The 15,967-nt window shown below is 40.2% G+C and overlaps 1 protein-coding gene across 3 annotated transcripts in view; it reads left to right on the top strand.

The window, feature by feature from the left end:
- The window catches only part of npas3 (neuronal PAS domain protein 3), a 386,014-nt gene that overhangs the window by 147,581 nt on the left and 222,466 nt on the right, over positions 1 to 15,967 (top strand). For all 3 annotated transcript variants that reach the window (XM_076877408.1, XM_004554666.4, XM_004554665.4), the window contains one exon: positions 2,777 to 3,021. In XM_076877408.1, coding sequence (XP_076733523.1) covers positions 2,777 to 3,021 — 245 coding nt within the window. The remainder of the gene's footprint in view (positions 1 to 2,776; positions 3,022 to 15,967) is intronic.

Below are 15,967 nucleotides of genomic sequence, written 5' to 3'. Positions count from 1 at the left end.
GAGTTCTTAGTCAAAGCTGTGTCCCAGATGTCACACAGGCACTTTTATTAACATACAGCGTAGATGTACATGAATAAATAAAAGACAACAATGTTGTTTTTGTGCATAACAAAAAGCTCACAACTGTTCACTCAAAATGTAAACTAACAGACGCTGAGGATAATAACAAAGACAGATTTCACAGCTGCTCTGTTCCCAAAAGTTCTACTGCGTGACCGACAGCCTGGAGTTTGAAATCCTCTTTGTAACCACGTCTCTTACAGGTGCCATTTGTGGTCCATATACACACAATACGGTAATATTACGTTGAAGCACAGTACGTATCACTCCGCGAGGCTCCAGACCACGGTAGCCGTAATGCTCCGACAATCCATCAAGCGGTGCAGCTGCAAAGTCGTACTAAAACATTTTTTGACAGATTGCTAAGCGCTGTGTACCACATAAAATCAGTTCGCGGTCAGTAAGCACAACCAGAATTCATACATAAGGCGCACTGTCGATTTTTGAGAAAATGAAAGGATTTTAGGCCATGCAGCTCACAGGGGCTGTATGTCATTAGCGCGCTTAGCTCGCTAACACGTTGACGCCGTCCGTTGCCGTATCCATCGTGTCGTTGCCTGCAGGTGAAGCGATGGGGGAGGGGGAGTTGTGTTCAGTGAAGGAGAGAGGCGAAGCCGAGTAACGTTGCATAGAGACAAAAGTGGACGAAAGAGAGGCAAACTTGCGGCTCCACAAGTATAATTATAACGTAATATATATTATATCGATATAAACGATATTGTCACATCTTATATCTCGTATAAAAATATATTGATATTTTAAAAAACTCGATATATCGCCCAGTCCTACTTCCTACCCCTGAACCTGGTTCTCCTGGAGGTTTCTTCCTGTTAAAAGGGAGTTTTTCCTTCTCACTGTCACCAAGTGCTTGCTCATGCAGGGTTGTCAGATTGTTGGGGTTGTCTCTATGATTATATAGTGTTTACCTTACAGTATAAAGTGTCTTGAGGTGACTGTTGTTGTGATTTTGTGCAATAGAAATATAATATAAGTGACTTGAAATTAAAATGTCTCATCCTTTTCTTCAAGATAAAAAAAAAAAAAAGGTTTAAAGCAGTGTTGGTGAAACTGGCCGTGGCGGACACGTGTTGTGTGTGTCTTCGAGTGCTCCTGTATCTGTAAAAGCATTATTTGAAGACCATTTTAAAACCACACCATATTTGTTACCATACTGTATCTATGGGCATAATTTATCATTTTTCTCTTATGAATGTTTATTAAGCTTTTTATTCCAGTAACACATGATTACCAGTGTTGGGCAACTATAATTAATTATAGTTATCAAAAAAGTAACTGAGTTAGTAACTGAGTTACAATATTCTAAAAGTAATTATTTACTTGAGCAGTAACTATTGCGTTACTTTAAAAAAAAGTTTAACCCTCTGGGGTCCAGCGTGTAATTGGCCATTTTTAACTACTTTTGATGTTTCCTCTACATTTCACCTTTAAAAACTATTTACTTTGCCTTGTTTGGTATCATCCTTTTCAGCACAACCTCACGTGTCTGAATTTACAGTTATGTTTTCATTTTGACATACTGCATTAACACAATTGATCTAAAATCCGACAAAAAACATAAAATCAGAGTAGAAAAAGTTATATTTTTCACTGTAACAACCACTAAACATGTTTAATGAATCATATTTCATAACTTTAAATGCAAATATAAATGGTCAATTTTAAAATCCTGTGCACAAGTTTTGCAAACAACAAAGTTATTTGCATCAATTTACCTTTTACCTTGATTTTTTTAATAACCATTTCAAACTATTTACAGAACAATCAGCTGTTCTTTATTCAATAAGATGCCACACAAATTATTTGTGCCACTCCAAAAAAATAATTTCTGTCCACTATAAAGGAGAACATCACAGCCTGATACCTGCAGGTCTGACAGCAGCAGGTGTATCACTCCTGTTTCTACCTGGAGACAGCAGCCGCCTCATTGTTCTGACACACAACACAAAACTATCGACAACACTACACACTAACTACACAAGACAACACATTAGCTACACACTCCAAACACGCTAAACGTCACAAACGTCACTCCTAACACTTCCCCTGTTTTTTTTTTGTTTGTTTGGGGTTTTTTGCTCATAAGCAGAGAGTGCTCGCTGCGCTGTCCTTAGACAGTAAACGTGACGAAACTATTGAGGAAAAAATGCCGCGTATATATTGTTTATCATGACTCTGGTTTTACGTGGCCTATCAACACAATTTAAAAACTGGTAAATATCACCTTGTTGCTTTGTCTTTAAGTGGTCATGTGATTGGCTTACCTCGACTACTTTATTCTTCCTCAGTCAAACAGCAGCACTCATGTGATTGTTTTGCTCCCTTAGCTCCAGGTGTTGTGCTAGACAGTGATCGTGATTGCCGTCTGCGGGAGCGCGCGCCGCTGCTTAAAGCTGTAGCGTTCAGATTACTTACAGCTACTTCCGTGCAGCTGATATAAAATGCGGTAAGCTGAACACAGCTCCAACTGTCTGTTTGTTGAAAAATAGTAACAGACCGCATTTTCTTGTTAGTAACTGTAACGGCGTTGTAACGATAGGAATAGTAATTAGTTAGATTACTCGTTACTGAAAAAAGTAACGCCGTTACTTGTAATGCCGTTATTCCCATCACCGATGATGACTGAAAATCACGTTCTGCACAACCCTTTTATGTGATCAGATTTCTTTTAACTTTTTTTTTTTTTTACTCCTTACAGGCTGCAGGCTCTGAGGAAGGAGAAGTCACGGGACGCGGCAAGGTCGCGTCGGGGAAAAGAGAACTTTGAGTTTTATGAACTGGCCAAGATGCTGCCACTGCCAGGTGCCATCACCAGCCAGCTGGACAAGGCCTCCATCATCCGGCTCACCATCAGCTATCTGAAGATGAGGGATTTCGCCAACCAGGGAGACCCACCGTGGAACCTGCGAATTGAGGGACCTCCGCCCAACACCTCGGTCAAAGGTAGAATACACATTGGAAACGTGTGGTTCTGTGTATTTAAAAAAAAAAAATCATTAAGAACCAAGAAAAGCTTGTTTAAGGAATAAAACATCTGAAATATAAAAACTCAAATTAAAAATGTTCTTTGTAGTGTAGTTGGTTCGTGTCCTAGCACAAGTATATATATATTTTTTTCTTTTGCTTGTTGATTATTTGAATCATGGTATCTTATAAGCCACACCTGCAGAGACTTAGCCAACATCTCAGACCACTGAGCTGCTGCTAACTGACACACTGATTATTTGTTTCTGATGCATCAAAGCCTGAGAAGAACTTTTCAGTTGAACACTTGGTCACATCAAATCATAATTAAGCTCAGACATACAAATATATGCAAGGCAATGAAATTACAGGTTACCACTACATCCATAGTCAGCCTCACGAGTAAAAAAGTATTTACCCTCTGGGCAGCTGGTTCCTACTAATGGAAAACATTACTAATTGATTCCTCTCTCTCCATACCTAAACAACAGATTAGACTGCATTTTGTAAAAGGTCAACCTTAGCACACGTATGCTGCATTGCAGCCATAGGTTACATATTAACAAAAAGGGATGTGGTTCCTGTGTCTGAAAAGTTAAACCTATGCTAAAGTCTACTAAACTGGATAAGGATTTTTTCTCTCTCACTATGAATAAGCCTGTGGTTCCGTTTTTTCACCATTCATGCATACTGGAATAGGTTTGATTATGCTTTTTTTCTTTCTTCCAACTTTGTTTTTCACAGATGAAGAAAAATTGGTTGCGTTCTTAAGAACTGTTGACTGCAAATGACTAGTGTAGCTTTAGCAACTCACAACTTCAGATTTTCTGTCGAAATGGACGTTTAATATGTGATTATAGCTGATTTAGTGAACAGAAAAGGGTTTGAAACTGGCTTGATTCACCGTGTTGTACCGAAACAGTTGTCTGGCAAGAAAATCAGAACCTGTGTGAGAACAGATGTAACTTGAGTTCAGTTAGCCGCAAATGATGCGCAAGCTAAATACAAAGTGGTGACATTGTTTATTGGAAATAAAATTAATCCTCAGGAGAATGCAAGTCCAGATTGCACTGGCTTGACATAATCTAGAGGTGGTTTGCCACTTCATTAGGGAATGCTGGGACCCTGTTGTAATTAAATGTGCTATATAAATAAATAAACTATAACTATAAATATAACTGTGTTATACTGTCCTAAAAACCACCATAGAGTGGTAGAATGGTACAGCCCAACTCTGGACAGAATAAATCCTTGTTTCATTCTAGACATTTGACCCACTGTGTCGGCAAAACCGAAACACTGCCTACTTAGCTGACTGAAGCAGCGCCTGTGTAAAATGTAAATATTGCGGATGAGATGAGAGTAGACCTGACTGCTGGATGTGAAAGACGCTAAGTTTAACTTTGTGTGTTAAAGAACTGTTTGATATAAACTTCTTTTTTCTTTTTACTTCATTTGTTATGATTTTGGCACTTGTGATTTTTCACTGACTGCGGCAAAAGTGCTTTTCTTACCCCTGTGTATTATATCTAATGGTCAGCAGGGAAAGTCCAGTTGTATAGTCAGCTCTCTTGACCCGTACTTTCACTAAACGCTTTCCTGATGTGTTTATTGCCTCAGTTGATGGTTTAAAGTTATACTGGATGCAAAACGATGATTATTTTGTACATTTAGGTTCTTCATTAAAGTCAAAAGGGAGGATAAAGCACAGTATACCTTTGGGAGGGCCTAGCTTGTATTTAAAAAATGCTCACTTCAAAACATCAAAAATATAACTTTGTAAACTGGTGGGTGACTTCATGGTTATTACATCCATTTTTTTTAGTTTACAGTCAATAATTCCAGCTTTAAATGATTTAAACCGGGAGTGTCCAACTCCAGGCCTCAAGGGCCGCTGTCCTGCAGTTTTTAGATATCACCCTGGGTCAACACATCTGAATCAAATGATTAGTTCATTATCAGGCCTCTGGAGAACTCATTTAGCCGTTTAAGTCTGTGTTAGCTGTGTTGGATCAAAAACCTGCTGGACACTGGCCCTTGAGACCTGGAGTTGGAAACCCCTGAATTAAGCACTCATAGATGAGTTTCAACTTTTTATGGATTCCATCAAAAAATATTGCAGTTTTGTTAAAACTTTTAAATTAAAAGTGAGAAAGATTCTTTCTGAATAGATAAAGTTACAAACACCTAGCTTTATCAGAGATACCTTTGATAAAGGCATCTTTTAAATTTCTCTGACAATCCCAGTGAAGTTATTCACAAATTACTTTTTTGGTAATGAAAATTCGCATTAAGTTTGTTCTCATATGGAGAAAAAATATATAAAGCTTTCAATATTGTTTCACCAGTTTCTTCTTTTTTCCCCTGTGCTAATTTCAGCACAAAGCCTTTTTAAGTTTTTTTCTTGTCTTTATGATCCTCACTACATTTTTTATTACCCTTGGACATTGTATGTCATTTAAAGTTAAAACATAATTTTGAAGTTTTTGCATAATAACAGTTTTTTTGATTGATTGATTGATTTTTGACCCAGATTACCTCTTTTCACCCAAAAAGCTGCCAGTGCAAGCGGAGCCATAGCAACAGCTTTACTGCCCAATTTAGTTTCCACAAAAGCTCATCTTTGTGTCTTCAAACGAACATTTTTATTCAAATGAAAGTGAACACGCAAACATAGGCGTATCAGGCTTACAGCTAGCAGCATTGCAGCGACTGTGTGGCTCTTTAAACTGCTATCAAACAACTTGCAAAAGCTGCAGAAACGCACCACGGTCTCTCTCTCTGTCACACACACACACACACACTCACTCACACACGGCTAGCTTCAGCGCTAAGTGATTTTTCTGTGAAGGGAACATTAAGCTTTGATGAATTTCTGCCTGGAGTACCAGAGTGTACACAGCACTTGTGAATCTAAGTGGAATTTGCCTTTGAAATGGCCCCTTTGTGCGACGCACTTAAAGGAGAAGAGGAGCGTTTGCTTTTAAAGGGGACATTTGGGCTTGTAGGAATGACCCAAAGATGAAAGCAAATTGTCTGAAATTTCTAGGGGCGACAGTGCGTTTCACTGTTTGTGTGTGCTGTAAGAACTACAGTACAACCATATTTACCTGAGAACAAGAGTACACGCAGAGCGAGACTGTAGTTGAGTGTGAGTGAATAAAGGTAAGGTGTATGTATGGGTGTTTCTACACATGAGCACGTCTAATGTGTGTGCTCACACATGCCCTCTCCGCACAACAGCAGATGGCATCATTGTCGGCAGCGCTTTGAAGAGGCGCATGCATTTTAATGAACAGAACCAAAACGTATACACCAGATAATGTGTGCATGTGTGTGAGTGTGTGCTGGGTTGTTTTGGAGCTCTCAGGGCTGTGTGTTGTATACTTCCTGTAACACAGCCCTGCAAAAGACAGCATCATACTAAATCACATTTAACACGTGTGTGGAGGTACAAATATTATATGAACAACCCTTAATCCTCCGTTTGACTTCTTGTTATTTATTCATTTATTTTCAGAACCTTAACTTTGTGATTGCCTCTGTGTGATACTTTCAGGAAACCCTGTCCAAAATAGATTTCTAGACTGTTTTTGTTCATTTATATTAATTCTGACTGGCCACACTGGCCGTTATAAGGGACACAATTATCCAACCAACTGAGAAAACTGCTCACAGTCTCATTATTACACAGATAAAATCAAACCTGACAATGTGGATGTCCTAGAAATAAAAAATCAACAAATCCTCAGTGTGAAGGTCAAAAACACAAAACAGACTTTGCTTAAATAGAAGTGCAAAGTGAGGTTTTTATGTCCATACGCACACACAGCAATTCAATCAGACTGTCCCTCTTGTGCACACAACATATACAGTACATGATATGCTTCTCTCTCTGCAAGGTTGTATGTGCGTGTTTAGGTTGTCTTTACTCTCTCTCCTATTGACTGACACTAATGAATGAATATCCTTCTCTAGAAGACTGTGTGCGAGTGTGTATGTGCATCCATGCCTATGTGACTTTTTACTTTGTAATTGTTTTGTGTGTTGCAGCCTATGTGTGTGCGTGCGTGCGCGTCTGTGTATTTGTGTGTTTCGCAGTGTTTGGAACAGCAGAGAATTATTGATTTTGGCCTCTGTGTAGCTGCTCTGCATTGGTTCAGGTAATGAAGATCGTTCTGTGTATGTGTGAGTCTGTGCGTGTGTGTGTGTAGTATTCCTACTTATGACTCCATACTCTTTCTGTTTTTCCATCTGACAATATCCTCATTTGTTGTTTTTCCCTCCTTGGTTTTAGTTTTTCTCTGTCTTCCTCTCTCTTTTTCCTCTAATTTCTTTCACTTTAGCACTTTTTCTTTTCTCTTCCCCCTCCCCATCCTGTACACATCTCTGTTTCTTCCTTTTTAATATTTCTTTTCAAAAGGAAGAAGGAAAATTAGATATGATTTCTGATCACATGATTTTGATATGTGTGCTTGCATTGTGCATTCCTTTTTTATCCTTTCTCCTCTCATTTCCATTTCCTTTCCCCAACTTATATTTCTCCTCTTTTCAGTTAAATTCAGTTTTTCTTCTAACTTCTTTTCCATTTGTCGTGTTTGTTGTCTTTCTTGTTTTGTTCATTCTCACCTCATGTTGTGTCCTTCCCTTTCTTCCCCTCTACTTCCTATCCTTTCCCCTTTTCCCCTCACACCACCTTCCTGTTTCCTTACCTTTTCCTCTTCGTCTTTTCCTTTATTTTGGTTCATGCACTATATTAAATCCTCTTTCGCTTTCTCCTCCTCAGTTGATTCTCCTTTCCCACTCCTAACGCTTCACTTTCTTAACCTCCGTTTGACTTTTTCTATTTCCTTCTCCCCATTCTCCATTTCCTCCATCCTCTCATCCACTTCCTGTAATCACCTTTCTTCCACTCCTTCCTTATCCTCCTCCACCCTTGCACTTCATGCCCCTGTACACCCTCCCCTCCTCCCCCATTGACCTTTGCAGTAATTGACCCATCAGTTGCTCTTCTACAGTTTAGTGTGGGAGGTTTTGACTTCCTGTCAGTAAGAGTCTCCACATCTGCTACAGGACTCCACACAAACAACCGTGACCTTTGGAGCATCCTGACACCCAGCCCATTTTGTGTGTGTGCGTGTGTGTAAAAACGATTGACCGCTCACTATTTAAGTGCGTAGGTGAATGTCGGTCGTTGTGTTTATGTGTGAATTTATGGTGGTGTTTGTGGTTGCATATGCAGGTACAGTATGTGTGTCCGGTAGTGTGTATGAAAAGCTTTGAGGGTCTCTGTTTCTGTCTGACAGTCTGGTGTTTGTGCGTGCGTCTGTGCGTGCCTGTGTGTGTGACCCCCTTCGACACCTGGCTATTCATTATGCATGCAGAGAGCAGCAGACACCAAAATGCCACACTTCATGAGCCAGTCTAAAAATCAAGACACACACACTCACTGTACTCCACTCACAAACAAACAATATACGCACTAATCCAAACACACACACAAGTTTTGCACATACTTTTTTCTGACAATATTCAGAGAAATACACATATAAGGATATTAAGAAAACACACAGGTACCAGCATAAATACGAACTCCACCCTACTCCTTGTAAACACACCTTGTTCATATCTGTGCTGCTTTACATTCTGTATAAATATCCTCTCTCTCTGTTATTAAAAAATAAATTATGGCATTTTTTATAAGATCCACATACCTAGTTATGGCTCAGTGCATGAGCTCACGAGACTCATGAGGAATATCAGGTGTGTGTGGGTGGGTGAATGCGAGCTCAGGATCTTTCACTGCAGTTTTTAATGTGGAAAAATTGTGTATTTTCAAAGTTGTGTTTTAAAAAACAGCCCTGTGACAGACTGGCGACCTGTCCAGGGTGTACCTTGCCTCTCTCCCAATGACAGCTGGGATAGGCTCCAGCGCCCCCCGCGACCCTGAAAAGGATAAGTGGAAGCGAATGGATGGATGGATGGTGTTTTAAAAAAATACACTTACAGTAGACTGTGCATACGTAAAAAAAAAAAAGTTCTGGAACATAAAATGTGTCAAATCACATCAGATAACATTATCACATTAGTAACAAACTTTGTAACCTTTTTAGGGACCCTATAGTACTATAAGGCCTGTTTTAATAGTGAAAAACACATTTAGCAGATTATTGGTTTGAAAGACACTAGTAGCTAAGAACTTTGAAATGTTAGCATAATAGATCCATTGGTAACGCTATTCAACAATAGTCAGGGAGACTTTCTTTGTGCCTTTATGCCTTTATAGATTTTGCTTGCTAACTAGGTTTGGTAGCATTAACTAATAACTTCACTCTCAAAAAGTGCTCCAAAACCAAGCCAGCCATGTTGGAGAGCGTCCTCATTCACAACGTGTAACATACCAACGATTTGTCACGTCCCAAGGCGTCTCATAGTAACGCAAAATGTAACCTTCCGCGTCCGTATGATACGCTCCGGATTGTGGATGGAATCCAATAGAACAGACCTTCCCAAAGTGTGGGGGGCGCAGAGCCATGGCAGGGGGGGCGCCAGATGAAAAGGGGGGAAAAAAACAAAACGCTTGGACACTGCTAGCACGGGCGCCCACAGAAACGCAAAGCAGGAGATGGAGCATAGCTGAATATGTTTCCAAACCAACTTCATTCTAAGCCAAAGACTAGAAAATATGGTGAAGCATATCTTCCCTTTGGTTTCACCTGCACAAGTGCCAAGGTAGGTCTCCCTGCAGAATTGCTTTTCCCTTCGTCGGGAGCAGCGCTGGGCTGTTTAAATCACGGACAAACAGGATCCCACATTCTTGATTTTTAGTTCAAACACTTGTTGTAATGACTAACTACTCCTGACATTTTGGAGATATACATACTATACTATACTTTATACAGTAAAGTTACAGTGGGATACAAATAATATCAGGCTGATCCTGCCACGATTTGTTCCCCCGGTTCAAATCATTAACTGCGAGTGTATATGTAAGCGTGTAAAAACTGCAGATAGTCAGATTAACGGTATTTTGTCTCTATCTGCCATTCCACAATTCATCTCCTGTAAACAATAACGTGGCGCACAGCGTGACGTGAAAAAAGGCACATACCTTTGACGTTGCGTGACGAACTCTGTATTCCTCGTCCACACGTAAACGCAAAAAAGGAGTTTTGAAAAAAATCTCAGTTTTCAGTGATTCGAAACGCCGTTTACGTGTGGACGAAACAGCTGCGTTTTCAAAAATACCCGTGTAGGTGCGGACGTAGCGTAAATTAGTTAGTAGTTTATTTTCTTATTACCTGTAATTTATTGCAGATTACTTGTATTTGCTTAATTTTTTACTAAATGTTTGAGGTGTGAAATAAACCGCAATGGAGCAAAATATGTATGTGTGTGGTTGGAGGATGTGTGCATGTGTGTGCGTGCACGCGCGCACGTGGGGGGGCGCGAACATTTTTCTTGTAAAACAAAGGGGGGCCCAGCAAAAAAAGTTTGGGAACCACTGCAATAGAATGACGCTCCCAGAGCTCCCCACAGATCAGAAAGGAGCAGCCACACTCCTGTGTAAAAAGATTAACCGTTACTTGTCCATCATTCACCATGATAATGCAGTCCAGGATTTAACTCTGCTAATATCAGTACATGTAAATTTATTCCTTCCCTCTACGGAGATTTGTGTAAGCCCACAAAAAAAAAAAAAAAATGTTGTAGCCTAAATCTGATTGAGATGATTCTATATCAAGTCATGTTGTGAAGTATTGTCTGCATTGTTTAGTGTGTATTTATGTGAGTGTGTGTTCCTATCCACTTAGCATTACATACAGCCAGACTGCCGCTTTATACAAAATCAACCTCCTGCTTCGAGAGACTCTAAGCGCTGAGTGAGAGAGAGAGAGCGAAAGAGAGACACGGGGGGAAAAGAGGCGCATCAGAAGAAAGCGCCTGAGTAGAAAAATGAGAGGGATAACGACAAGACGGGGGAGAAAGAGAGAAAAATAAACGAGATAGTCAATTAGAGAGACAGAGGCTATCAGTGAGGCTGAGAGAGAGAGGCAGAGAGACAGAGAGGGAGAGCAGCAGGAGTCTCGTCTCGTTATGATCCATCTCGTCTCTTTGTACCAGCTGACGTTTTTATGATGCGGCCTGCTGGCTGGGCTAATGGCTTCCTCCATTATACTGAGGGAACACAGTGACCCCGACACCCGGATAAACACAGCACTCACATCAAACCCCTCCCACCTGCCCAACCCAGCCTGCACACTGCAATCCGACACTGAGTCAGCGATGAAGCTCGTTTCAAACCGAGAGATGGAGAGAATTAAAAAAAAGGTACAGAGATAAGTTGTTCCCCAAACACTAAAAGGTTTCCAACAGGCGTCCACTGCCTGCTGTATGGCTGGGATTTTTTAGTAAGTGCCTGGTGTCAGTACTGTATTCATTCAAAGGTAAAGCAGCTCAACGCCAAAAAGGAAAGGACTTTCCAGTTAAATTTTGAATATTCATAGCTTTCATAGTTGTGTATAGTACTTTACATTATACATGACTTGATGAATTGTCAAAGGTCGGGGTGTTTTTTCAACTTGAAATATAGTCTTCAAGTATAGGAGTTCAACACTGTCGAACTAAAGGTAACTCTTTTTAAATTACATTTTCCTGATTACCTTTATCTATTGACAAAATATATTTTTTATGTTCTCCCACCAGTAACAGAATTCCTTGTAGTTTAAGCATTCACACTGACAGTGCATTGGAAACCAAAAGCACAAATCAAACGGCAAGTTCAACTTTCTGCAATGACAGGACAGACACCCTAATTAAATTAAAGTTGCATATCAGGCATCCATGCAGGTTACATGATGGGGCTTCAGTGTTCATCCCCACCCATACAGGAAGCAATTCACATACAGTATCACATTGCTTTGTTGCAGATGGTTAAATATCCTTCACTTAAGCTAAGTATCCTTCAGTCTTATTAGCAGTCATTTCAATTGCTCACTCCAAAGCTGAGAAAAGTTTATTTCAGGGTCCTCCCAACTTTCTGCTGCCAGTGGTTATTTGGCCCGTGGTTGATAGAAGCTGGTGAATGTCATTAACTTTGAGTTGTCTGGACATTGTCTGGACCACATTGTTGCTTTTGCATGTAGCCAAAATTTTTCATCATGAGCTTAATATTTTATCTATTAGAAATGGCAAAGTTCTTTAGGCAAGCTCTTTTTAATGAATGTCATTGCAAGATCTTTCAAAGACAGAATACAATTTAAAGCTGCTCCTCATGGAAGTATGTTTAAAATATGGATGTGACTGGTGCAAATTTAAAAGAAACGTTGTGTTTTTGTAACTTCAAAGCTATCTAAGATCAAATATAGTAATCTGAAACGTTTTTCACTTGAAGTTTTCAGAGTATGCATTTTAAGATGCATATTATCTGGATTTGTTTTGACAGATTAGACTTGCTCTAACAGCTCATTGTTTCTTTCTGTAAACTAACAACTCGAATATCCTTCCAGCTGTTGCATTCAGGTTAGACGTCATTTAACAGCAGGCTCAACTTCCCACTGATATCTGAAATAAGACAACACAACTCGTCTTCTAAACTAAAGCGCAGCATGTGTGATTGAAACCATATAAAACACAGGGCCTCTGCTATTTGCATTACATCATGCACACACTGGGTGATAATTGTTATGTCTTTCGCCAAAATACCCCCTATCTAGTTGTAATCATTGCAGCTTTTTACCCTCGGATCTCATCTTAAACATAAAACGAAGAAGCGAGGCAGCTCCTACTTCTCAGCATAATAAACTTGTCAAACGCAGCTTTGGTTCTCTCACTGCAAAAACCTGTGGCGCTCCTACCGGCCCCCAGCTTAGCCCCATTTGGCTCTGCAGCCGACACGCCGCTCCATCCGCTGGCTAAAACCACTCCCCTTGCATGCTCGCACTTAATAAACAGAGGGTAATTTGGCCAGCTGCGAGTGTGAGATGTTTTGATTCCCGAGTCACAGTGTAAAGAAAAATGGAATGACAGAGGGAGAGGGAAACAGCAGTAATTATAAAACTAATTACCAAATGTTGATGATGCCCATAGGCTTTGCATAACTAAATTTAGACGAGGAAATTGCTTTCGGCCGCCGACGTGGCTGCTGGGCATTTTGTTCATCTTTTCTTTTTTTTCTTAATTCTTCTCGTCCTGCCTGCTGTCACACACTTGCACACTGAAGAAAAAAAATCACCATGGAAACAATTATTCAAACACCTATCTTTTTTGTTGGCAAACACAAAATGGCTCCGGGAAGTGTTCTTGTCCAACAATGTGGTGTAATGACAGAAAATATAGCTGCTTGTTTCTGTTTACCCCGTGAAAGACATAGCAATTAAGTACAACACAGAGATGCTCACAGAGAAACTAAAAGACATTCACTTATTGAATCAGGCTGTGCCGCTCTCTGCGGGTTTGCATATGAAAGACGTGTTTTTGTCTCGCCGAGCGTCTGCACAGATTTGTACATAGCTGAGCTCTGACGCCTGATTTTCCTCTGGAGTGATTGCAGAAATGTCGACTGTTGGTTTAAGTTTCTATTAGATCCTACTTTGATCAGTCCAGCGTGAACAAGCAGAGTCTCTGAATAAGTGTTGAAACCAAAGTGGTGTGACTGACTAAACTAAAAGAATTTACAGGGAAATATCTTTCACAGATAGAAGGCTAAAAAAATGGAAATAAAACAAGTGAATGTAAAGCAGGGATTATACTTATTTGCAGACACAGAAAGATGCATACACCACGGTCAAGTAAGCATTCCTGTTATAACTCTCCTAAACTTCTTCTTCTTCTCCACCTGATCGGCACATACGTCATTGGTGCATTATAGTGTAGTTTCTCAGCAGAGAAGTTCTAGCATGCTTTCAGATGCAGAAACACCTTTAAGTTGTTGGGACTACCTGAACTGGTTCCTCTGCAACTTGGCTTTGTTTCTCCGAAGCCCTGTCCACACAGGAAGCTCACAGATGGTTGGTCGTCCAGGCTTCGGTTGGCCTCCGGTTGCCTCATCAAGTCTAGTTGTACAGTGCAAAGCACTGTCTAACATGTTAGTCCAAATTCAACAACTCGTTTGAGGTCTGGTGATTGCAAAGGCCATAGCACGCATTATTTTCTGACTTATTTAACCAGTCAATTCAATTTAATTATATTGTATTTATACAGTGTGGGAAGGTTACTTTTAAAATGTATTCCGTTACAGAATACAGAATACATGCCCCAAAATGTATTCTGTAACGTATTCCGTTACGTTACTCAATGACAGTAACGTATTCTGAATACTTTGGATTACTTAATATATTATCATGCTTTTTACAACAACGTGAATGTACTATTGCTGTGTGATTTATTACTATTACTGAAGGTCCGCGACTCCGAACTGTAGTAAAGGGACCTCTGACTAGTACGGCGGGGTCCCTGTCGGCTCGTAGCCGAAAAATAGCTTTACTTTGTTGTGTGGGTCAACTTTTCTTGACAGAGAGAGGCGTTGAAAGGCTGCTCCAACAGAACTTATTGTTTTCGGAGGAAAACACGAACACGGTGTACAGTCGAGTCTTAATAGCTTACTTACAACTGGGCTCGTCAGGCACTCTTCTTGGCTGAAGTGGTTATTATTATATTTACATGCTTCCAGCTCCCGTTTTTCCTCGATGACAACTCGTACCTTTCCACTCCCCTTTTTCTCCCTCCTCGCTCTCACAGACCCATAACGTGTATGGCAGTCCATTCTCCCTGCAACACGGACTACACTGCCCATGATGCTACATTCTTTAGAGCTATGCTTGTAGCATTCTGCCTGTTAGCTTAGCACAACAACAACAACAACGAAAAGGCGCTCTCTCACCCAGGAAACACACAGTCGCAGAGAGAGAGAGAGCGTCGCCCTGTAACCATGGCAACCGTAACGCTGCCGCCCGGAACAAAAGAACGTAGCTGTCAAACAAAACCCAAACAGTCCTGACCCGCGACAATATGAAACAGGGAAGTACCGCAGTGTAATCCATTTATTTCAACAAAGTAACTGTATTCTGAATACCACCTTTTTAAACGGTAACTGTAACGGAATACAGTTACTCATATTTTGTATTTTAAATACGTAACGGCGGTACATGTATTCCGTTACTCCCCAACACTGTATTTATATAGTGGCAAGTCACAACAACAGTCTTGTCAAGGTGATTCAATGAGACATTTGCCCCTTGATGGGAACAGTGTTGTTCTAGAAGAGACCATCATGGTAGAAATGTTTCATTATGCTAACCAGCAACTACATTGGCTTTGGAAGGGAGTCCCTCGTTATAAACTTCCAATGTAAAATTCCTAATTTCATAGTTGAAATGGATATGTTTAGAGACAAATATAATAAATGGTTTTGTAGTCCAATCTTTTTAAAACTCAACCACTTGGATTAATGGTTAGCTCGGCACTTGGCCACTTTGATTAATAGTCCCTCAAAGGAACTCGGGATCTGATTTAGAGAGCCAATTGAAAGCACTGTTTAACCTCGCTCCATTGTCCTTATTTATTTGGTTGGATTTGGTGACAAGATTTCCAAATGTATTCCTTTTGAGATAGAAGGCCCTCTTAGCTGTTCTCTTTACAGGCACTGAGAAACGCTCAGTGCAAATGAAGAACATCTTATGGTCTTCCACAGATCTTTGCCCCTTATACAGTCATTTTAGATATATGATGTTTTCAATGTGAGATCTTACTCAGCCAGGTTTGCGCCTGTCCTTATGTTTTTTTTTTAATACATTTTATTAGTCATTTGTTGACTCTAGTTAGTCTGTGAAAGCATTTCAAGGGCCACTGATGACAGCTGAGAGAAACAGATGTAATCCTTTAAAACATAACAAAACCTGGAAAAGCTGAAAGAGCCTGAAAACCT

Source organism: Maylandia zebra, linkage group LG19 (genome assembly GCF_041146795.1).
Source record: "Maylandia zebra isolate NMK-2024a linkage group LG19, Mzebra_GT3a, whole genome shotgun sequence".
Taxonomy (NCBI): Eukaryota; Metazoa; Chordata; class Actinopteri; order Cichliformes; family Cichlidae; genus Maylandia; species Maylandia zebra.
The sequence above is the reverse complement of the archived record's forward strand: the minus strand, read 5'-3'. Positions and strand labels throughout refer to the sequence as shown.